This window comes from Ranitomeya imitator, chromosome 8 (genome assembly GCF_032444005.1).
Source record: "Ranitomeya imitator isolate aRanImi1 chromosome 8, aRanImi1.pri, whole genome shotgun sequence".
NCBI lineage: Eukaryota > Metazoa > Chordata > Amphibia > Anura > Dendrobatidae > Ranitomeya > Ranitomeya imitator.
In genome coordinates, this window is record NC_091289.1 from 61,560,202 (window position 1) to 61,585,037 (window position 24,836).

The 24,836-nt window shown below is 42.5% G+C and overlaps 1 protein-coding gene across 1 annotated transcript in view; it reads right to left on the reverse strand.

Annotated features, from left to right (window-relative positions):
• Positions 1–24,836, reverse strand: part of DMC1 (DNA meiotic recombinase 1) — a 286,638-nt gene that overhangs the window by 137,816 nt on the left and 123,986 nt on the right. The window contains exons 6-7 of the mRNA XM_069737606.1: positions 7,427–7,499; positions 4,441–4,532 (exon numbers count right to left, since the gene is read on the reverse strand). Of these exons, the coding sequence (XP_069593707.1) occupies positions 4,441–4,532; positions 7,427–7,499 (165 nt within the window). The remainder of the gene's footprint in view (positions 1–4,440; positions 4,533–7,426; positions 7,500–24,836) is intronic.

Sequence of the window (24,836 nt, forward strand, 5' to 3'; positions counted from 1 at the left end):
ACTAAATGCTATACTGATGACAATACAGATAAAAAATTGTACGTTCCTTTCGATGAAAATCGGATGATTTTTTTTATACGTTCGTGTGAATTTAGCCTCAAGCTGTATTTTTTATAGATAGGTATGGTGCAAACTCATATATTGCTTTTAACCCCTTTACCCCCAAGGGTTTTTTGCACGTCAATGACCAGGCCAATTTTTACAATTCTGACCACTGTCCCTTTATGAGGTTATAACTCCGAAACGCTTCAACGGATCCTGCTGATTCTGACATTGTTTTCTCGTGACATATTGTACTTCATGATAGTGGTAAAATTTCTTTGATAGTACCTGCGTTTATTTGTGAAAAAAACGGAAATTTGGCGAAAATTTTGAAAATTTCGCAATTTTCAAACTTTGAATTTTTATGCAATTAAATCACAGAGATATGTCACACAAAATACTTAATAAGTAACATTTCCCACATGTCTCCTTTACATCAGCATAATTTTGGAACCAATTTTTTTTTTGTTAGGGAGTTATAAGGGTTAAAAGTTGACCAGCAATTTCTCATTTTTACAACACCATTTTTTTTTAGGGACCACGTCTCATTTGAAGTCATTTTGAGGGGTCTATATGATAGAAAATACCCAAGTGTGACACCATTCTAAAAACTGCACCCCTCAAGGTGCTCAAAACCACATTCAAGAAGTTTATTAACCCTTCAGGTGTTTAATAGGAATTTTTGGAATGTTTAAATAAAAATGAACATTTAACTTTTTTACACAAAAAATTTACTTCAGCTCCAATTTGTTTTATTTTACCAAGGGTAACAGGAGAAATTGGACCCAAAAAGTTGTTGTCCAATTTGTCCTGAGTACGCTGATACCCCATATGTGGCAGTAAACCACTGTTTGGGCGCATGGGAGAGCTCGGAAGGGAAGGAGCGCTATTTGACTTTTCAATGCAAAATTGACAGGAATTGAGATGGGACGCCATGTTGCGTTTGGAGAGCCACTGATGTGCCTAAACATTGAAACCCCCCACAAGTGACACCATTTTGGAAAGTAGACCCCCTAAGGAACTTATCTAGAGGTGTGGTGAGCACTTTGACCCACCAAGTGCTTCACAGAAGTTTATAATGCAGAACCGTAAAAATAAAAAATCATATTTTTTCACAAAAATTATATTTTTGCCCCAAATTTTTTATTTTTCCAAGGGTAAGAGAAGAAATTGGACCTCAAAAGTTGTTGTCCAATTTGTCCCGAGTACGCTGATACCCCATATGTGGCAGTAAACCACTGTTTGGGCGCATGGGAGAGCTCGGAAGGGAAGGAGCGCCGTTTGACTTTTCAATGCAAAATTGACAGGAATTGAGATGGGACGCCATGTTGCGTTTGGAGAGCCACTGATGTGCCTAAACATTGAAACCCCCACAAGTGACACCATTTTGGAAAGTAGACCCCCTAAGGAACTTATCTGGATGTGTGGTGAGCACTTTGACCCACCAAGGGCTTCACAGAAGTTTATAATGCAGAGCCATAAAAATAAAACAAAATTTTTTTCCCACAAAAATTATTTTTTAGCCCCCAGTTTTGTATTTTCCCTAGGGTAACAGGAGAAATTGGACCCCAAAAGTTGTTGTCCAATTTGTCCTGAGTACGCTGATACCCCATATGTGGGGGGGAACCACCGTTTGGGCGCATGGGAGGGCTCGGAAGGGAAGGAGCGCCATTTGGAATGCAGACTTAGATGGAATGGTCTGCAGGCGTCACATTGCGTTTGCAGAGCCCCTAATGTACCTAAACAGTAGAAACCCCCCACAAGTGACACCATTTTGGAAAGTAGACCCCCTAAGGAACTCATCTTGATGTGTTGTGAGAGCTTTGAACCCCCAAGTATTTCACTACAGTTTATAACGCAGAGCCATGCAAATAAAAAAAAATTTTTTTCCACAAAAATTATATTTTAGCCCCCAGTTTTGTATTTTTCCAAGGTTAGCAGGAGAAATTGGACCCTAAATGTTGTTGTCCAATTTGTCCTGAGTACGCTGCTACCCGATATGTGGGGGGGAACCACCGTTTGGACGCATGGGAGGGCTCGGAAGGGAAGGAGCATCATTTGGAATGCAGACTTAGATGGATTGGTCTGCAGGCGTCACATTGCGTTTGCAGAGCCCCTAATGTACCTAAACAGTAGAAACCCCCCACAAGTGACCCCATATTGGAAACTAGACCCCTCAATGAACTTATCTAGATGTGTTGTGAGAACTTTGAACCCCCAAGTGTTTCACTACAGTTTATAACGCAGAGCCGTGAAAATAAAAAATCTTTTTGTTTTCCCACAAAAATTATTTTTTAGCCCCCAGTTTTGTATTTTCCCAAGGGTAACAGGAGAAATTGGTCCACAAAAGTTGTTGTCCAATTTGTCCTGAGTACGCTGATACCCCATATGTTGGGGTAAACCCCTGTTTGGGCACACAGGAGAGCTCGGAAGGGAAGGAGCACTGTTTTACTTTTTCAACGCAGAATTGGCTGGAATTGAGATCGGACGCCATGTCGTGTTTGGAGAGCCCCTGATGTGCCGAAACAGTGGAAACCCCCCAATTATAACTGAAACCCTAATCTAAACACACCCCTAACCCTAATTCCAACGGTAACCCTAACCACACCTCTAACCCTGACACACCCCTAACCCTAATCCCAACCCTATTCCCAACTGTAAATGTAATCTAAACCCTAACCCTAACTTTAGCCCCAACCCTAACTGTAGCCCCAACCCTAACCCTAGCCCTAACCCTAGCCCTAACCCTAGCCCTAACCCTAACCCTAACCCTAGCCCTAACCCTAGCCCTAACCCTAGCCCTAACCCTAGCCCTAACCCTAACCCTAACCCTAGCCCTAGCCCTAACCCTAGCCCTAACCCTAGCCCTAACCCTAGCCCTAACCCTAGCCCTAACCCTAGCCCTAATGGGAAAATGGAAATAAATACATTTTTTTTATTTTTCCCTAACTAAGGGGGTGATGAAGGAGGGTTTGATTTACTTTTATAGCGAGTTTTTTAGCGGATTTTTATGATTGGCAGCCGTCACACACTGAAAGACCCTTTTTATTGCAAAAAATATTTTTTGCAATACCACATTTTGAGAGCTATAATTTTTCCATATTTTGGTCCACAGAGTCATGTGAGGTCTTGTTCTTTGCGGGACGAGTTGACGTTTTTATTGAAAACATTTTTGGGCACGTGACATTTTTGATCGCTTTTTATTCCGATTTTTGTGAGGAAGAATGACCAAAAGCCAGCTATTCATGAATTTCTATTGGGGAAGGCGTTTATACCGTTCCGCGTTTGGTAAAATTGATAAATCAGTTTTATTCTTCGGGTCAGTACGATTACAGCGATACCTCATTTATATCATTTTTTTATGGTTTGGCGCTTTTATACGATAAAAACTATTTTACAGAAAAAATAATTATTTTTGCATCGCTTTATTCTCAGGACTATAACTTTTTTATTTTTTTGCTGATGATGCTGTATGGCGGCTCTTTTTTTGCGGGACAATATGACGCTTTCAGCGGTACCATGGTTATTTATATCTGTCCTTTTGATCGCGTGTTATTCCACTTTTTGTTCGGCGGTATGATAATAAAGCGTTGTTTTTTGACTCGTTTTTTTTTTTTTTTTCTTACGGTGTTTACTTAAGGGGTTAACTAGTGGGACAGTTTTATAGGTCGGGTCGTTACGGACGCGGCGATACTAAATATGTGTACTTTTATTGGTTTTTTTTTTTATTTAGATGAAGAAATGTATTTATGGGAATAATATTTTTTTTTTTTTTCATTATTTTGGAATATTTTTTTTAATTTTTTTTACACATTTGGAAAAATTTTTTTTTACTTTTTTACTTTGTCCCAGGGGGGGACATCACAGATCAGTGATCTGACAGTTTGCACAGCACTCTGTCAGATCACTGATCTGACATGCAGCGCTGCAGCCTTCACAGTGCCTGCTCTGAGCAGGCTCTGTGAAGCCACCTCCCTCCCTGCAGGACCCGGATCCGCGGCCATCTTGGATCCGGGGCTGGAGGGAGCAGGGAGGGAGGTGAGACCCTCGCAGCAACGCGATCACATCGCGTTGCTCCGGGGGTCTCAGGGAAGCCCGCAGGGAGCCCCCTCCCTGCGCGGTGCTTCCCTGCACCGCCGGCACATCGCGATCATCTTTGATCGCGGTGTGCCAGGGGTTAATGTGCCGGGGGCGGTCCGTGACCGCTCCTCGCACATAGTGCCGGATGTCAGCTGCGATAAGCAGCTGACACCCGGCCGCGATCGGCCGCGCTCCCCCCGTGAGCGCGGCCGATCGGCTATGACGTACTATCCCGTCCAGGGTCAGATAAGCCCAGGGCACCTCGACGGGATAGTACGTCTAAGGTCACAGAGGGGTTAAACATGTTTTGTCTCTTACTTGTATAAGCTCGGGCATATAACACATTGTCGAGCATTGCATCATGATCCACACCAAATCGATCAGCTATATCTCGAAGACGATCGGGGCGGCTACAAACATTATTAAGGAATAATTGTTTCGAAAAAAAATTAACACCAAATGAAATAGTATGATAAGAATATAACATATATCATGACAATTGTTTAAATACTGTAATGCTTACACAGTCTATAACATGCAAGGAATCATACCGATACTAAAATTAATTTAGAACTGGAAATTTGCAGAAGACGCAAACAATATGATTTTTTTTTCTTAAACCAGTATGGGGATTTCCCTATCTATCTATATACCTACAAATCAGAACATCTGTAATGCCTTTTTAAAGTAGTGTCCTGATCCACTTGCAAGATAAATTCTATGTAAAACTACGGTAATATTGTGCAATGTCTAGTGTAGAATGTGAGAAATTACAGTGTGTGAAACAGGGATTATGTAATGATACCGATTTCTCTCTCTCTCTTTGCATTTTTTATGTCATGTACTATCCTCTTAGGTCCTGCACTAGACCTAAAACAGTATATCCATCTTTTCAGTCTGGTTCACTGAATTACATTTTGCATAAGACCTGATGGGTTTGAATCCTTGTTTAATGCACCAACCCCAGGCATAAGTGTACATACTCTGGCTGGAATATTCCTTTAGGCTATGTGCACATGTTGCGGATTTTGCTGCGGATCCGCAGCGGGTTTGACGCTGCGGATCTGCAGCAGTTTTCCATGCATTGTAGAGTACCATTTAATCGTATGGAAAACAAAATCAGCAGTGCATATGGTGCGGAAAAACCGCGCGGAAACGCAGCGGTGTTTTTTCCTCAGCATGTCAATTCTTTGTGCGGACTCCACAGCGGTTTACACCTGCTCCTCAATAGGGATGCACAAGTGTAAAACCGCAGGTGGAATCCACACAAAAACCGCGGTAAATCCACGGCAATTTTGTGGATTTTTCTGCACTGATTTTGGTACATCCGCAGGAAAACCGCACTGCGGATGTACCAAAATCAGTCCAGAAAACTCCGCACAGCGTATGCACATACCCTTAAGATCCATCCTGTCACCTCATTAGGTTTTCACATTCTTAGGGATGTTCCACTTTGCACGAAATTAGTGAATATTCACCACAATTGAGCTGTTAAGATGACAGGCTTTTCACACAGATGGAATGGCAGTGAAAAAAAAATTGCAGTATGCAATATACCGTATATACTGTATTTCGGATGAACATCACCTATGTAATTCTAAGGGATTGCAAACAAAAATTGGATCCAATACAAATGATTAATATTGGATGATTTTTAAGGATACATTGCAGTTATTAAAATAATAAGCAGAATATGGTTTTGTAAATGTTATTAACTAATGTATAAAAACGGATGGCATATGGATGTAAAAAATAGAACATACAGATGGCATTCGGATGACAAATTGTCCTTTTTTTCTGGATAGACAATTTTTTTATATGCTCGTGTGAAGTTAGCCTAACACTGACCTAACACAGACCGCAGCATGCTGCGATTTTTTTTCTTAGCCCGGCATCACACTACCGTAGAATATGGGCGAGTGCTATGCTAGAAAACATCACATAGCACTCGATCCAACGTTAAAGGGAACCTGTCACCTGAATTTGGTGGGACAGGTTTGCGGTCATATGGGCAGGGTTTTCGGGTGTTTGATTCACCCTTTCCTTACCCGCTGGCTGTATGCTGGCCACAATATTGGGTTGAAGTAGCCAGCGGGTAAGGAAAGGGTGAATCAAACACCCCAAAACCCCGCCCATATGACCGCAAACCTGTCCCGCCAAATTCAGGTGACAGGTTCCCTTTAATCTATTGGGCAGCTCACATCAAGGCTTATTTTCTGTGGCGTATTCAGCTTGCGTGTAAAATCGCAGCATGCTGCGATTGTCACAGAGACTCGGCTGAGACTCGCCAATGCAAGACTATGGGTGCGAGAGAAAAAAAATTACACAGCACTCAGACCAGCAGAGCGAAAGCTGACGGCTGGGGGCCAATGTTTATAGCCTGGGAAGAGGGTAATACCCATGGAGCTTCCCAGGCTATTAATACCAGTTCACAACTGTATACTTAGCCTTTGCTGGCTATTAAAATATGGCACCCTAAAAAAAATTACGTAGGGTGCCCCTATAATTACTAACCAGCAAAGGCTATGCAGACAGCTGCAGGCTGATATTAATAGCCTAGGAAGGAGCCATCTATACTGGCCCCAGGCTAAAAACAACAGCTATCAGCCACCCCAGAAAAGGCGCATCTGTAAGATGCGCCAATTCTGGCACTTTGGCCCGGGGTCATACTAGCATATGGCATCTGATGCAAGAGCATCAGATGCGATATGATAATGACCCTCAGCTCCTACTCTGCTGCGACCTGGAGCCGAGTGTCATGCGTCTGTGCTCCGAGCCTCTCGCTCAGAGAGGATCAGAGAACAGCTGTGGAGGAGGCAGAGAAATTAATTTCTCCATTTCCTCCATTGCCGGGGTCAGCGTATATCGCACATCACTCGGATGATATCCGAGTGATGTGCGTGGTCTCACTCGTACCCATAGGCTTATATGGGTGCGAGTGAGCCGAGACTCGGCCGAGTGTCGGTGACAATCACAGCATGCTGCCATTTCACTTGCACGTTGAAAACGGCTGAGAAAAAAAACGCTGATGGGAGCTGCCCCATAGATGAATACTGGTCCTAGTGTTATGCGATGTTTTATCACATAGCACTTGTCAGTATTCATCGCTAGTGTGACCTCGGCTTTAGCCTCGCTCTTCCCACTTGCCTTGTAGCAGTGACAAGTGGGGTGATAGTTGGGAGGGTTGATGTCCCTTTATATTGTCAGGTGACATCAAGCCCCGAGGTTAGTAATGCATAATTTTCAAAATATGCAAAAGATTCTATATGTAACAATACAATTAATATACAGCTAAAAAGGATTCAATGTGTTTTCAGTGTCCACAAATATGACCTTCCCTCCAGAGTATCCATTGTGTCCGGAAAGCTGGGCAGTCACTAGGAGAATCATTATAAAACATTAGCATATCACTAAAGAGAAGGAAGTTATATTGAAAGTTCTATTACACATAGGCTTCATAGGAGTACAAACACGGTGATGACGGGGGCTGTTAGCCACTTCAAGATGCTAAACATGAACGGGCTCTCAGGTTGGACTTTTTACATGGGTTTTAACTTGGTGTTTTTGTGTGCGTTCATACCTCTAATAGCCTACAAATGAAATTGGTATCTGTGAAAAACACTGATAGTACTCATCCATGAAAAACGGATGTCTGAATGAGTATGTCTTTGGCAATTAAGTTTTTACAGGTGAAACTCATTCTCATGGACAATGAGTGACAGAAAGTCACTTTTTCCTGTGAATCCACATGCCATTATTGACTGCAGCATTCAGGTGTCTAAAAATAGCCAAGATCAGAGTTATTGCAGCCAAGGCTGTGGAGTCGGTAAGCCAAACCTCCGACTCCTCAATTTCCATGGCACCGACTCCACGACTCCGACTCCCTCATACATGTCTCATGTTTAAGTTTAAGTGATAAATTTACTGTATAAAAATGGTAACATAAGGCTTTTAGTCATTATTATGATACAATAATCAAGCCATTTAGATAGAACAAATATATTTATTGGAATACAACTTTAGAACAAAAAAACTTTTGCATATTTAAAATTTAATATACACTATGCATTAAGTGGAAAAAAAAAAGTTTTCCACAAAAACGTACTGAATAACATTTGTATCATACTAGCGGAAAATGGAGTCCAGACACTGAAGATTTATTAAAAAATATAGAAATTTTATTAATATATAAATACAGACAATACCAAACAAAGATAACCAAAAAATACAGTAAACAAATGTATAAAATAATCTCAACAAGTGGGGGAAAGGAAAAGTCAACCAGTACACTGACAAGAAGGGCACACACCTATAATATGATCTGGGCAAAGAGTCTCACGCATATGACTAGCAAATCATGTTCCCACAGTGGGGGAACATACTCAGAGAGGCTGGCGTATCAAGACACATGTTGTGCCATACTATCTTGAGGTAACACTTAACTAAAAGTCACGCTAAACTTACCCATAGTAGATCAAAGTGCCTGTGTGACCTTCACAGCACCCCTGACGTGCGTTTCACAGTATCGCTTTCTCAAAGGGAGTGGCGTCAGTGGCGTTAGCGTTTAGTGTGACTTTTAGTTAAGTGTTACCTCAAGATAGTATGGCACAACATGTGTCTTGATACGCCAGCCTCTCTGAGTATGTTCCCCCACTGTGGGAACATGATTTGCTAGTCATATGCGTGAGACTCTTTGCCCAGATCATATTATAGGTGTGTGCCCTTCTTGTCAGTGTACTGGTTGACTTTTCCTTTCCCCCACATGTTGGGATTATTTTCTACATTTGTTTACTGTATTTTTTGGTTATCTTTGTTTGGTATTGTCTATATTTATATATTAATAAAATTTCTATATTTTTTAATAAATCTTCAGTGTCTGGACTCCCTTTTCCGCTAGTATGATATGCATCTTCTTGGGAGTGATGCTTTTATATAATTAGACTTACACTGGGAGAGTTTTTCTCTAACATTAATTATGCTCTCGGCCACTTATAATGCATGCTTATTGATTTTCGTATATATCTGAATAACATTTGTGCAGTATATGAATTTGTTCTGAGAAATAGTATCGCCTCCATCAGATCCTCCTTCTTCTTAGATGACCTCAAATCTGACCTAATTATTTTAAGGCTAGCGAACAACCTCTCTACACTAAGTTGGGTTGTGGCAAAGAAGTAACCACATGGGCAACATCTCTAAATTTCAGGGTATAAAGTAACTAACTTGGTCACAGTCAGTTTTGATGAAAGATTGAACTCTCCTACTTCTTTGAGAGCAAGTGAAAAATTTAGCTGAGATATAGTCAATCTGTTTTCTATGGGAGTGGAATCTTTTTCCTTGCGGCAAAGCTTTGCCTGCTCCATGTTGTCTAAATACTTATTGAAATCAAACTTCTCATCAGATAAGGATGAAGAATCGGCAGCAGCACTGGCAGGACCTGAGTCCTCTGGCTCCTGGCCGTTCTGTAGCCTACTCATACTAACTACTACCTCAATCAGATCTTCTTTTCCTTTAGTAAGCTGTTGATCATCCAGCAATACACAATGACTCAGGTCCACATAAACAAACAGCTGCCAGAAGAATTTTATTTTCTAATAGCAGTGTCTCTCTCCATTTCATTGAAGCAGTAATGCCATCTACAATTAAACCTCCTCTTTGTGAAAGGCAAAACAACAAGTTCCTCCACTCCTTGATAAAAATGCCAGGAGTTAAATCCTCCGCTTGTAACTTTTTAGTCACTGTAAATGGGTGATGAAGCAATTCCTTCAATTCAGCCACCTGTGTCCATTGACCTTCATGTAGGGTTACCTGAGGGTTGGCCATATCTACAAGGAAGGGTTTCAGCTCAAGCAATCGCTCAATCAATAAAAAGGAGCTGCCCCACCGAGTGGCTTGATTCACAATTGCCCCTTTTCCAGCATGTCTCTTCAAGATGGAATCAATTTCAGGGGTTCTGGAAGCAATAGCCAATTTCCTCACTTTGCTAATCAGAGTGCCAGCATGTCCCACTTGCAGACTATCTCTTGTTGCCAGCTGCAGCGTGTGCACAACACAGCGCATCTGATGAATAGGAAAGAGGTGTGAAGCAGCTTCAACAAGATCGTCTAATTGTAAAGAATCATTGTGTTGTTCTTCTGTAGTAATATCTCTTTGTTCCTCTGTTATGGGAACAGGACTGGGGTCTTCCAGCTCCAACTACTGAATGTGAAATGTTCTTCTAGCTCCTGTTCACCTTCATTATTCTCATTCATCAGTTTAATTGTACTTATCATGTTTGAAGCATTATCAGTTACAATAGCAAGAACCTGTTCTTTTTTGAGTTCATAATCTTGCAGAACGTTTTCCACTAAGGTCTGGAGAAACTGGATGCTGTGATGAGATTTAGTATCTTTTACTGCCAGCGTCTTAGTAACAATTTTTTGTTGTTACAAACATATCGAACATTGATAGCAAAATAGTTCACTCTGTGACGTGTGCAGGCATCCATTTTGAGAAACACAAAGCGTCTCGAGAGTCTTTTTAAGATCTTCCTTTTGGTTAAGGGCTTCTTCAATCACTAATTTTCTAATACTTTCTCTTTACAGAGAAACACCAAGTTTGCGGGCCATTGTCGTGCAAATGATAATGGTACACTGTCCTTCACGACACGCTCCATGAGTTGTCTTTTAAACACATCTGCTTTCATTGTTACAGTAACTTTGTCACTTACAAAATATCTTGTAACTGATGTCTGAGACGCTGTTTCTTCCTCCTTTGCCTCGCAGGAAGTGCAGGTCTCTGGTTTCTTGGTGGTGCTGTGATCTTTTTAAATCACAGCTTTGTAAACTTCTGGGTGGCAACGTTGTAAATGTCTTTTTATATTGGAAGCTCTTGAAGGCGCATTTATCACTGCCTGAGTATGCACTGATTTTGGCATCACAGCATTTGTTTTCATCTGGGTCACACTGACATACAAAATGTTTTTTTATTTTGAGTCACTATGACATGCTAAAATACAGCTGACTTCAGAAGACGCTTCTTAGAAAATTTGTAATTATGTAAATTCGCTCTCAAAATAATTTTGTCCTGTAAAAAATAAGGTATATTGTAATTCTTGAAGAAAAAATGGAAAAATACGGCTCCAGGAATTAAAATAGCAAAAGATTTATTTAAACATTTTAAAATTAGACAAGTGCAATATTAAGGAACAGCCATGAACCACTGAACGCGTTTCGAACAACCTCTGTTCTTAGTCCTAGGAGGAGCACTTGTCTAATTTTAAAATGTTTAAATAAATCTTTAGCTATTTTAATCCCTGGAGCTGGATTTTTCCATTTTTTCTTCAAGTCTTCAGCGTCTTGGCAGTGACGCTATTTCTCGGATCTCTTCATGACCACATTGATCTGATTCACATATGGGTGAGCTGAAATGTTTTTCTTTATACATATTGTAATTTTTGCAAGAATAGGGAATCATGCAGTGTATAATTTAAGATAGAAATAAAACAATATTTGCATAAATCAATAATACAGATGATAAGTATAAAGTTTGTAAAATATGTTGTCAGATAGCTTTACTCTGAACTTTCAATGTCAGGCTTGTCTCAGGGTACAGCTCACTAAATGCTTCACATCATATTTCTTCACAGTCTATGAAGATGGGAGGAGGGAGCATGTTTGTGCTGAATCATATTCCAGAACACACACACAAAAATATATATGTTCTAATCGATCCTGTTACTGTATTTCTAAATTTGAGATGTTAGAAAACAGTTTTGCCCCTGATAATCTATGTATAGTGTATATAAAAACAAACTAAAACAACAAGCATACAGAGACAACATATACTGAACTATTGATTTATGCACAGTTTATTGAAAGTTTAGATATGCTTTAAGAAGTACTTACCTTAATTTTGCTTTCCTGCTCACTTCAGAAGTTCTGAGATGAATGCAGGCATTCCTTCCCTGTGTTTGTTATTTTTTCCCTTATATTTAGAGGAGGAGCTTCACTACTTATCATGAACACAGGGGCGGACACAGACTGCAGAGGGCCCCTGTGCAAGAAATTTTCCTGGGCCCCCCCCCCATACTGCAACAAAGTTATGTAAACATATAAGTTGTAATATTTATTATCCATATAACGCTGGGCCGCCACATATAATGCTCCATACAATTCATTATGGCCCCATAGATGCTCCATATAACGCTGTGCCACCACATATAATGCTCCATATAATTCATTATGCCATGGCCCCATAGATGCTCCCTATAAAGCTGTGCCGCCACATGTAATGCTCCATACAATTCATTATGCCATGGCCCCATAGATGCTCCCTATGAAGCTGTGCCGCCACATATAATGCTCCATACAATTCATTATGGCCCCATAGATGCTCCATATAACGCTGTGCCGCCACATATAATGCTCCATACAATTCATTATGGCCCCATAGATGCTCCATATAAAGCTGTGCCGCCACATATAATGCTCCATACAATTCATTATGGCCCCATAGAATCATATGCCCCATATGGCATAGATGCTCCATATAATGCTGGGCCGCCACATATAATGCTCCATACAATTCATTATGGCCCCATAGATGCTCCATATAAAGCTGTGCCGCCACATATAATGCTCCATACAATTCATTATGGCCCCATAGAATCTATGGGGCCATAATGAATTGTATGGAGCATTATATGTGGCGGCAGTCGGCACAGCTTTATATGGAGCATCTATGGCATAGATGCTCCATATATAACGCTGGGCCGCCACATATAATGCTCCATACAATTCATTATGCCATCATGCCATGGCCCCATAGATGCTCCCTATAAAGCTGTGCCGCCACATATAATGCTCCATACAATTCATTATTACCCCATAGATGCTCCATCCATAATATGGAGCACCTATGGGGCCATAATGAATTGTATGGAGCATTATATGTGGCGGCACAGCTTTATATGGACTCCCTATAAAGTGTGCCGCCACATATAATGCTCCATACAATTCATTATGGCCCCATAGATAAATGCTCCATATATAACGCCTGTGCCACCACATATAAGCTGCTGCAATAGAAAAAAAAAGACATACTCACCTCGGCTCGACTCTCGTCTCTGCCCGCCCGCTGGTCCTCACCGTCCCGTCTCTCCACACTGACTGATCAGGCAGAGGGCGGCGCGCACACTATACGTCATCGCGCCCTCTGACCTGAACAGTCAGAGAGCGCCGAGACGGGAAGATGGAGCGGCGCCCGGCGCGTGGATCGTGGACAGGTAACTATGATACTCATCTGCTCCTGGCTCCTTCTCCCAGACCCGGACTGTGGACAGAATGGTCTCCGCAGACTCCGGGCAGTGGCGGGCGCCGGGCACGGCAGCTTCTGAGATTCTTCACCAGCGGTCATGTCACTCGCTGGGTCCCGCGGCGCCGGCCCGGCGCTCATTACAGGATCATGATCCACGCAGCGGCAGCAGTCACAACAATGCCGATTGCCGACGTGCCGTGTATGTCCGTCGGGTCGGGCCCCTCCCGCTCTGGGCCCCGACGCGGTTGCACCGGTTGAACCGGCGGTATGTCCGCCCCTGCATGAACATAAACTGCAGCACAGATTCATCTCAGCTAATAGACTAGACCTTAGATCAAGAATAGGACAGACATTTATAGGACACTTCATAACACTCCCAAAATCTTATGAAAAAAATATTCCCCACAAACTGCATTGACCTACTGTACCCAATTTATTATATAGTTTAGGAGTCGGTCTATTTTACACCGACTCCACCAAAATGGGCTCCAACTCCACAGCCCTGATTGCAGCAGGTCTTAGATTACATATTACAGCCAACATCCAATACTGTTGACTTGGACAAAAACTCCCTGAGCTACCGCTGCTCTGTAAATGCATGGTAATGTGTGTTAGGCCTCATTCAGATGTCCGTGTTGCAGATACAGCTCTGACAAAAATCAAGAGACCACTGCAAAATGTTCAGTTTGTCTGATTTTTCTCTTTATAGGTATATTTTTGAGTAAAATGTAAATTGTTCTTTTAGTCTAGAAACTTCTGACATGTTTCTGAAATTCCAAGCAATAAATTTTGCATTTTTTATTCTGAAAAAGAGAAATGATCAAAAAAATTAAAAAAAAAACATCAGTGTTTTCAGACCTCAAATAACGCAAAGAAAATAAGTTCATAATCATTTAGAAACAACGATACTAATGTTTTAACTCAGGAAGAGTTCAGAAATCAATATTTTGTGGAATAACTATGATTTTTAATCACAGCTTTCATGCATCTTGGCATGTTTTCCACCAGTCTTTCACACTGCTTCTGGCGCAAAAATGTATGCAGTTCTTCTTTGTTTGATGGCTTGTGACTGACTGACTATCCATCATCCTCTTGCTTACATTCCAGAAGTTTTCAATGGGGTTCAGGTCTGGAGATTGGGCTGCCCATGACAGGGATTTGATGTGGTGGTCTCTTATTTTTTGCCATAGCTGTATGTGTTGTATCCGGATATAACATACTCATTATACATAGGTATGCCCTCCTTAAGAAACTGTATTAGTCGTGGCTTTTATACATCAGCTCTATTGTTTAATATAGATTTACATACAGTTATATGAAAAAGTTTGGGCACCCCTATTAATCTTAAGCTTTAATGTTTTATAAAAATTGTTATTTATGCAACAGCTATTTCAGTTTCATATATCTAATAACTGTTGGACACAGTAATGTTTCTGCCTTGAAATGAGGTTTATTGTACTAACAGAAAATGTGCAATCTTTATTATTATTATTATTATTATTATTTATTGTTATAGCGCCATTTATTCCATGATGCTTTACATGTGAGGAGGGGTATACATAATAAAAACAAGTACAATAATCTTAAACAATACAAATCATAACTGGTACAGGAGGAGAGAGGACCCTGCCCGCGAAGGCTCACAATCTACAAGGGATTGGTGAGAATACAGTAGGCGAGGGTAGAGCTGGTCATGCAGCGGTTTGGTCAATCGGTGGTTACTGCAGGTTATAGGCTTGTCGGAAGAGGTGGGTCTTCAGGCTCTTTTTGAAGATTTCAATGGTAGGTGAGAGTCTGATATGTTGTGGTAGAGAGTTCCAGAGTAGGGGTGATGCGCGAGAGAAATCTTGTATGCGATTGTGGGAAGAGGAGATAAGAGGGGAATAGAGACGGAGATCTTGTGAGGATCGGAGGTTGCATGCAGGAAAGTACCGGGAGATGAGGTCACAGATGTATGGAGGAGACAGGTTGTGGATGGCTTTGTATGTCATGGTTAGGGTTTTGTACTGGAGTCTCTGGGCAATGGGGAGCCAGTGAAGGGATTGACAGAGGGGAGAAGCTGGGGAATAGTGGGGGGACAGGTGGATTAGTCGGGCAGCAGAGTTTAGAATAGATTGGAGGGGTGCAAGAGTGTTCGAGGGGAGGCCACAGAGCAGGAGGTTGCAGTAGTCAAGGCGAGAGATGATGAGGGCATGGACTAGGGTTTTTGCAGATTCTTGGTTGAGGAATGAACGGATTCGTGAAATATTTTTGAGTTGAAGTCGTCAGGATGTTGAAAGGGCTTGGATATGTGGTTTGAAGGAGAGATCAGCGTCAAGGATTACCCCGAGGCAGCGAGCTTGTGGGACTGGGGAGAGTGAATCTGCATTCAAACAAAATTTGACAGGTGCATAAGTATGGGCACCCCACCAGAAAAGTGACATTAATATTTAGTAGATCCTCCTTTTGCAAAAATAACAGCCTCTAGTCTCTTCCTGTAGCTTTTAATGAGTTCCTGGATGAAGGTATTTTTGACCATTCCTCTTTACAAAACAATTCCAGTTCAGTTAAATTTGATGGTCGCCAAGCATGGACAGCCCTCTTCAAATGATCCCACAGATGTTCAATGATATTCAGGTCTGGGGACTGAGATGGCCATTCCAGAACAGTGTAATTGTTCCTCTGCATGAATGCCTGAGTAGATTTGGAGCTGTGTTTTGGATCATTGTCATGCTGAAAGATCCATCCCCTGCGTAACTTCAACTTTGTCACTGATTCATGAACATTATTGTCAAGAATCTTCTGATACTGAGAGGAATCCATGCGTCCCTCAACTTTAACAAGATTCCCGGTGCCGGCATTGGCCACACAGCCCAAAAGCATGATGGAACCTCCACCAAATTTTGCTGTGGATAGCAAGTGTTTTTCTTGGAATGCTGTGTTTTTTGGCCGCCATGTATAACGCCTTTTTGTATGACCAAACAACTCAATCTTGGTTTCATCAGTCCACAGGACCTTCTTACAAAAAGAAATTGGCATCTCCAAATGTGCTTTTGCATACCTCAGCCGACTCTGTTTGTGGCGTGCTTGCAGAAACGGCTTCTTTCGCATCACTCTCCCATACAGCTTCTCCTTGTGCAAAGTGCGTTGTATAGTTGACCGATGCACAGTGACACCATCTGCAGCAAGTTGATGCTGCAGCTCTCTGGAGGTGGTCTGAGGATTGTCCTTGACTGATCTCACCATTCTTCTCTGCCTTTCTGATGTTTTTCTTGGCCTGCCACTTCTGGCCTTAACAAGAACTGAACCTGTATTCTTAACTTTCCTTACTATGTTCCTCACAGTGGAAATTAACAGGTTAAATCTCTGAGACAGCTTTTTGTATCCTTCCCCTGAACAACTATGTTGAATAATCTTTGTTTTCAGATCATTAGACAGTTGTTTTGAGGAGCCCATAATGCCATTCTTCAGAGGAGATTCAAACAGGAGAACAACTTGCAGGTGGCCACTTTAAGTAGCTTTTCTCATGATTGCATACACCTGGCTATGAAGTTCAAAGCTCAATGAGGTTAGAAAACAAAAAAAGTGCTTTAGTAAGTCAGTAAAAAATAGGTAGGAGTATTTAAAACAAGAAAATGATAAGGGTGCCCATACTTATGCACCTGTCAAATTTTGTTTGAATGCAGATTGCACATTTTCTGTTAGTACAATATACCTCATTTCAAGGCAGAAACATTACTATGTCCAACAGTTATTAGATATATGAAACTGAAATAGCTGTTGCAAAAAAAAACAATTTTTATAAAACATTAAGCTTAAGATTAATAGGGGTGCCCAAACTTTTTCATATAACTGTACCTTTTGAGTACATAGAAGTTTTAAATACGTTTCCTGGCAGGCAAAGAGTTAAGTCCTGTGTGGGCGCACGTTGCTGTCCTCCGAACCAGTGGACGTTGTGCTGCAAATGTGTAGCTGGACGGAAGAAGGCTGGGCGTGTGTCATCCAGGGGCAGTGTGATAGGCGGGACGAAAACTACCGCTGCGTGCAGAGCCAGAGACGTCACGGCCGGTGGCGTCCCTGGTTATACGAGGAAAGAAAAAGATAGCCGCTGCAGCTCAGTCGCTCGCGACGTCACTGGACTACAGAGTCTGCTTGGGACCAAAAAAAACAACGCGTTTCGAAGTGTCACGCGCTTCTTCGTCAGGGTTACGGCTCCCTACTGGTAGCTCCCTTTATATAGTGTGACTAGTCAAACCTCCCGCCTGCCGTCCTTAACCCTACGTGCACCAAAGCTACCTGTTTGTCCTGCATGTTGGAGAAAGGCTACTTTGATGTACTTACTCAATTGGATTAAGTTCCCAAATTAGCAAATTTAAAAAATATAAAAAATATATACCTTTACTATATTATATTCAAAAATAAAAACTCTGACAAAGCTAAAATTAAATTTTAAAATATAACCTCATTAAAATCCTATTGTCTTGGATTTCATCTACAAATGGATCCTTGTCATAATGCAACGATTCACCAAAAGAAGGGAGAGGATTGGGAGGTTTATGTATGTGTATGTTAGATCAACTATGCCTATGATTTCTTTATGGTTTGTTAGACCTTCAAGGGCACCATTATAACAGTGCTGATAGTTTGTACCCCCCAGCACTATTTTATTCATTTATTCCACCAACTAGATGGTGGCCCGATTCTAACGCATCGGGTATTCTAGAATATGCATGTCCACGTAGTATATTACACAGCCCACGCAGTATATTGCCCAGCCACGTAGTATATTGCCCAACCACGCAGTATATTGCCCAGCCACGTAGTATATTGCCCAGTCACGTACTATATTGCCCAGCTATGTAGTATTTTGCCCAGCGACGTAGTATATTGCCAGCCACGTAGTATATTGCCCAGTCACGTAGTATATTGCCCAGTCACGTAGTATATTGCCCAGTCACGTAGTATATTGAACAGCCACGTAGTATACAGCACAGACACGTAGTATACTGCCCAGTCATGTAGTATATTGGCCAGTCACATAGTATATTGCCCAGCCACGTAGTATATTGCACAGTAACGTAGTATACAGCACAGAGCCACGTAGTATACAGCACAGACACGTAGTATACTGCCCAGTCACGTAGTATATTAGCCAGTCACGTAGTATATTGCCCAGCCACGTAGTATATTGCACAGCGACGTAGTATACAGCACAGAGCCACGTAGTATACAGCACAGACACGTAGTATACTGCCCAGTCACGTAGTATATTGGCCAGTCACGTAGTATATAGCCAGGCACGTAGTATATTGCCCAGCCACGTAGTATATTGCCCAGCCGCATATGTAACAGGTTAAAAAAGACTTAAGATAAAAAATAAACATATACTCACCATCCGAGGGCCCCTTGTAGTCCCGGCGCTTGTGTGCGGTGCACGCAGCAGCTTCCGGTCCCAGGGTTGGTATAAGCGCAGGACCTGTCATGACGTTGCGGTCACATGACCATGACGTCATGGAAGGTCCTTCTTGCATAGCATCCTTGCCACAGGAACCTGTCGCTTGCACTGCCAAGGAGAGGATGCGACAGCGGAGGGTGAGAACAACCTTTTTTTATTATTATTATTTGTAACATTAGATCTTTTTACTATTGATGCTGCATATGCATCATCAATAGTAAAAAGTTGGTCACACAGGGTTAATAGCTGCGTTAATGTTAGACCTTCAAGGGCACCATTATAACAGTGCTGATAGTTTGTACCCCCCCCCAGCACTATTTTATTCATTTATTGCACCAATTGTGCTGCCCGTCTAAGTATTGGCAAGGATCTTATTATCATTAGTCCCAACTTCCTATGTCCCAAAGTGTCAGTTGTCTGCGTCAGGGCGCACTGCGGCACGTTTCAGTGTACCACACTGAACGCACTGTCCCAGGCAGTGTTTTTTTCTTTTAAAAAGCATACAATTCTAATTCAGAATTAAGTCCTTTGGGGACTAAGCTATCTAAAATAAGAATCCATTCAGATTCTCTTCTGGACATTTTTTTAATAAAATCCCCCCTCTCAAGCTTTGATGTACCAACTGGATTCCACAAAAATGGACACCTTTAAGTGATTGTCCATGCTTCTCTTTAAAATGGCGGGAGAGGGGGTGTCCCGTGAAACCTTTCAGAATGTTCTTACAATGTTCTTTCATGCTTTCACTGAGTTGTCGTTTTGTGCGACCCATATAGAGTTTACTGCATGGGCATTGTATTATGTAAATGACCCCCTTGGAATAACAAGATATGCGGTCCTTGATAGTAAATTCCTTGGTCCCATTCGAATCTAAAAATGCCAACTGCTTAGTTTTCTTAAACGTAGTATGCATGCAAGCAAAACAAGCCCCACAAGGAAACCAGTTTTCAATTTATCTACTGTTCCTAAATTGTTCACTGCTCTTATATGGGTCATCTTAGTTGTAGGGGCTATAAGGTGACCCAGCGATTGCGTTTTTCTATATACGAACCTGGGATTAATGGGAAGGTGTTCCCCCTACTACTTTGTAATTTTTTTAAAATTGGCCAGTGTTTACATATGATGTTAACAAATTTTTTGTGTCCTGCGTGGAACTGTGTGACAAATGGTAGCTTTGAGATTTGTTCTTGTAGATTGCCAGGCCCACCAATATCCTTCTTGTTATTAGTTTCATTTTTAATCCTGTTGTTACTAGTGTTATTCACCAGAGATTCCCTTGGTAGGAGGGCTATATCTCTCTGTGCTTTTTCCAATAATGGTCTAGAGTACCCTTTATCAATAAACTGTTGTGTTAGATGGTTGGCTTCTCTATTATAATCTGCCCTATTGGAGCAATTGCGTCTAACCCTCGTGAACGGACTCTTTGGTATATTGGTTAACCATATCGGAAGGTGACAGCTGGAGATGTGAATGAAGCTATTAGAATCCACTTCCTTCCAATGGCACTTGGTGTATAACTGGTTGTGTTCCACATAGATGCTTAAATCCAGGAAGTTTACATCAGTGGTGCTAGTATTTGGGGTAAACTTTAGACCGTACTGGTTGTTGTTGAGGCCCGAAATGAAGATGTTTAAATCAGTTTGTGAACTTTCCCATATAAATAAAATGTCGTCTATGAAACGATGCCACATGACTAGGCCCGGATATAGCTGTCCTTTGGGTTGAATGTGGGATTCCTCCCATTTGGGGACATATAGATTCGCGGAACTTGGTGCGAATTGCGTCCCCATTGCGGTCCCCCATGTTTGCAGATAATATTGGCCCTCATATAGAAAATAGTTATGCTGTAATATGAATATAATACCGTCCAAAATATACTGAATTTGTGCTGGAGTATATGTGCCTAAGATACTAAGGAAATGGCCCGCTGCTTGGCATCCTTTTTCCTGATTGATGACTGTATATAGTGACTTAATATCTAATGTTCCTAATATATACCCATCCTTCCACTTGATTCCCTGCAGGATCTCTAATATGTGGCCTGTATCTTTAAGGTATGCTAGAATTATTTTCATGCATTTCTGCAAGTGTACATCCACGTATCGGGATAGATTAGCTGTTAGGTTATTATCGTATTTTTCGGACTATAAGGCGCACCGGACCATAAGGCGCACCCCAAATTTGGGGTGAAAATTGCAGAAAAAAAGATTTTTTATAAAATGGGGGTCCGTCTTATTGTACGAATTTACAGTATCTTACCTGAGGGCTGGCGGTGGCAGAGCAGGGTCACAGGAGGCATGGTGTCGGCAGAGGTGGGGAGGTGCTGGGATGAGGAGGTGCTGGGATGAGGAGGCGCAGTGAGAGGTATGGCGTGAGAGGGGTACTGTTATGTCTGCTAATGAAAGGTGTAATGAAGGCAATCCAGAGACACAGTGTGCCTAGCGATCAGAGCGCACACAGTGATCTGACAAATACCCAAAAACAAAAGAACGAGCTCTGAGACGTGGAAACTCTGTAGACTGCACACCTGATCCTATCCTAAACACAACTAAAAGTGGCTGTGGATTGCGCCTAACCACTACCTATGCAACTCGGCACAGCCTAAGAAACTAGCTAGCCTGAAGATAGAAAAATAGGCCTGACTTGCCCCCAGAGAAATACCCCAAAGGAAAAGGCAGCCCCCCACATATAATGACTGTGAGTAAGATGAAAAGACAAAACGTAGGGATGAAATAGATTCAGCAAAGTGGGGCCCGATATTCTTAGACAGAGCGAGGACAGTAAAGCGAACTTTGCAGTCTACAAAAAACCCTAAAGCAAAACCCACGCAAAGGGGGAAAAAAAGACCCACCGTGCCGAACTAACGGCACGGCGGTACACCCTTTGCGTCTCAGAGCTTCCAGCAAAACAAAAGACAAGCTGGACAGAAAAAAGGCAACAAAATAGCAAAAAAGCACTTAGCTATACAGAGCAGCAGGTCACAGGAACAATCAGGAGAAGCTCAGATCCAACACTGGAACATTGACTAGGAGCAAGGATAGCAGCATCAGGTGGAGTTAAGTAACGAAGCAGCTAATGAGCTCACCAGAACACCTGAGGAAGGAAGCTCAGAAGCTGCAGTACCACTTGTGACCACAGGAGTGAATTCAGCCACAGAATTCACAACAGTACCCCCCCTTGAGGAGGGGTCACCGAACCCTCACCAGAGCCCCCAGGCTTACCAGGATGAGCCGCATGAAAGGCACGAACAAGATCGGGAGCATGAACATCAGAGGCAAAAACCCAGGAATTATCTTCCTGAGCATAATTCTTCCATTTAACCAGATACTGGAGTTTCCGTCTAGAAACACGAGAATCCAAAATCTTCTCCACAATATACTCCAATTCCCCCTCCACCAAAACCGGGGTAGGAGGCTCAACAGATGGAACCATAGGTGCCACGTATCTCCGCAACAATGACCTATGGAATACATTATGTATGGAAAAGGAGTCTGGGAGGGTCAGACGAAAAGACACAGGATTGAGAACCTCAGAAATCCTATACGGACCAATAAAACGAGGTTTAAATTTAGGAGAGGAAACCTTCATAGGAATATGACGAGAAGATAACCAAACCAGATCCCCAACACGAAGTCGGGGACCCACACGGCGTCTGCGATTAGCGAAAAGTTGAGCCTTCTCCTGGGACAAGGTCAAATTGTCCACTACCTGAGTCCAGATCTGTTGCAACCTGTCCACCACAGAATCCACACCAGGACAGTCCGAAGACTCAACCTGTCCTGAAGAGAAACGAGGATGGAACCCAGAATTGCAGAAAAATGGAGAAACCAAGGTAGCCGAGCTGGCCCGATTATTAAGGGCGAACTCAGCCAACGGCAAAAAGGACACCCAATCATCCTGGTCTGCAGAAACAAAACATCTCAGATATGTTTCCAAGGTCTGATTGGTTCGTTCGGTCTGGCCATTAGTCTGGGGATGGAAAGCCGAGGAAAAGGATAGGTCAATGCCCATCCTACCACAAAAGGCTCGCCAGAACCTTGAAACAAACTGGGAACCTCTGTCAGAAACAATATTCTCAGAAATGCCATGCAACCGAACCACATGCTGAAAGAACAAAGGTACCAAATCAGAGGAGGAAGGCAATTTAGCCAAGGGCACCAGATGGACCGTTTTAGAAAAGCGATCACAGACAACCCAAATGACTGACATCTTTTGAGAAACGGGAAGGTCAGAAATGAAATCCATCGAAATATGTGTCCAAGGCCTCTTTGGGACCGGCAAGGGCAAAAGCAACCCACTGGCACGAGAACAGGAGGGCTTAGCCCTAGCACAAATCCCACAGGACTGCACAAAAGTACGTACATCCCGTGACAGAGATGGCCACCAGAAGGATCTAGCCACTAACTCTCTGGTACCAAAGATTCCAGGATGACCAGCCAACACCGAACAATGAAGTTCAGAGATAAGTTTATTAGTCCACCTATCAGGGACGAACAGTTTCTCCGCTGGACAACGATCAGGTTTATTCGCCTGAAATTTTTGCAGCACCCGCCGCAAATCAGGGGAGATGGCAGACACAATGACTCCTTCCTTGAGGATACCCGCTGGCTCAGATAAACCCGGAGAGTCGGGCACAAAACTCCTAGACAGAGCATCCGCCTTCACATTTTTAGAGCCCGGAAGGTACGAAATCACAAAGTCGAAGCGGGCAAAAAATAACGACCAACGGGCCTGTCTAGGATTCAAGCGCTTGGCAGACTCGAGATAAGTCAAGTTCTTATGATCAGTCAATACCACCACGCGATGCTTAGCTCCTTCAAGCCAATGACGCCACTCCTCGAATGCCCACTTCATGGCCAGCAACTCTCGATTGCCCACATCATAATTACGCTCAGCGGGCGAAAACTTCCTGGAAAAGAAAGCACATGGTTTCATCACTGAGCAATCAGAACCTCTCTGTGACAAAACCGCCCCTGCTCCAATCTCAGAAGCATCAACCTCGACCTGGAACGGAAGAGAAACATCTGGCTGACACAACACAGGGGCAGAACAAAAACGACGCTTCAACTCCTGAAAAGCTTCCACAGCAGCAGAAGACCAATTGACCAAATCAGCACCCTTCTTGGTCAAATCGGTCAATGGTTTGGCAATGCTAGAAAAATTACAGATGAAGCGACGATAAAAATTAGCAAAGCCCAGGAACTTTTGCAGACTTTTCAGAGATGTCGGCTGAATCCAATCCTGGATGGCTTGGACCTTAACTGGATCCATCTCGATAGTAGAAGGGGAAAAGATGAATCCCAAAAATGAAACTTTCTGCACACCGAAGAGACACTTTGATCCCTTCACAAACAAAGAGTTAGCACGCAGGACCTGAAAAACCATTCTGACCTGCTTCACATGAGACTCCCAATCATCTGAGAAGATCAAAATGTCATCCAAGTAAACAATCAGGAATTTATCCAGGTACTCACGGAAGATGTCATGCATAAAGGATTGAAACACTGATGGAGCATTGGCAAGTCCAAACGGCATCACTAGATACTCAAAATGACCCTTGGGCGTATTGAATGCAGTTTTCCATTCATCTCCTTGCCTGATTCTCACCAGATTATACGCACCACGAAGATCTATCTTAGTGAACCAACTAGCCCCCTTAATCCGAGCAAACAAGTCAGATAACAATGGCAAGGGATACTGAAATTTAACAGTGATCTTATTAAGAAGGCGGTAATCAATACACGGTCTCAGCGAACCATCCTTCTTAGCTACAAAGAAGAACCCTGCTCCCAGTGGTGATGACGATGGGCGAATATGTCCCTTCTCTAGGGATTCCTTCACATAACTGCGCATAGCGGCGTGTTCGGGCACGGATAAATTAAATAATCGACCTTTAGGGAATTTACTACCAGGAATCAAATTGATAGCACAATCACAATCCCTATGCGGAGGTAGGGCATCGGACTTGGGCTCTTCAAATACATCC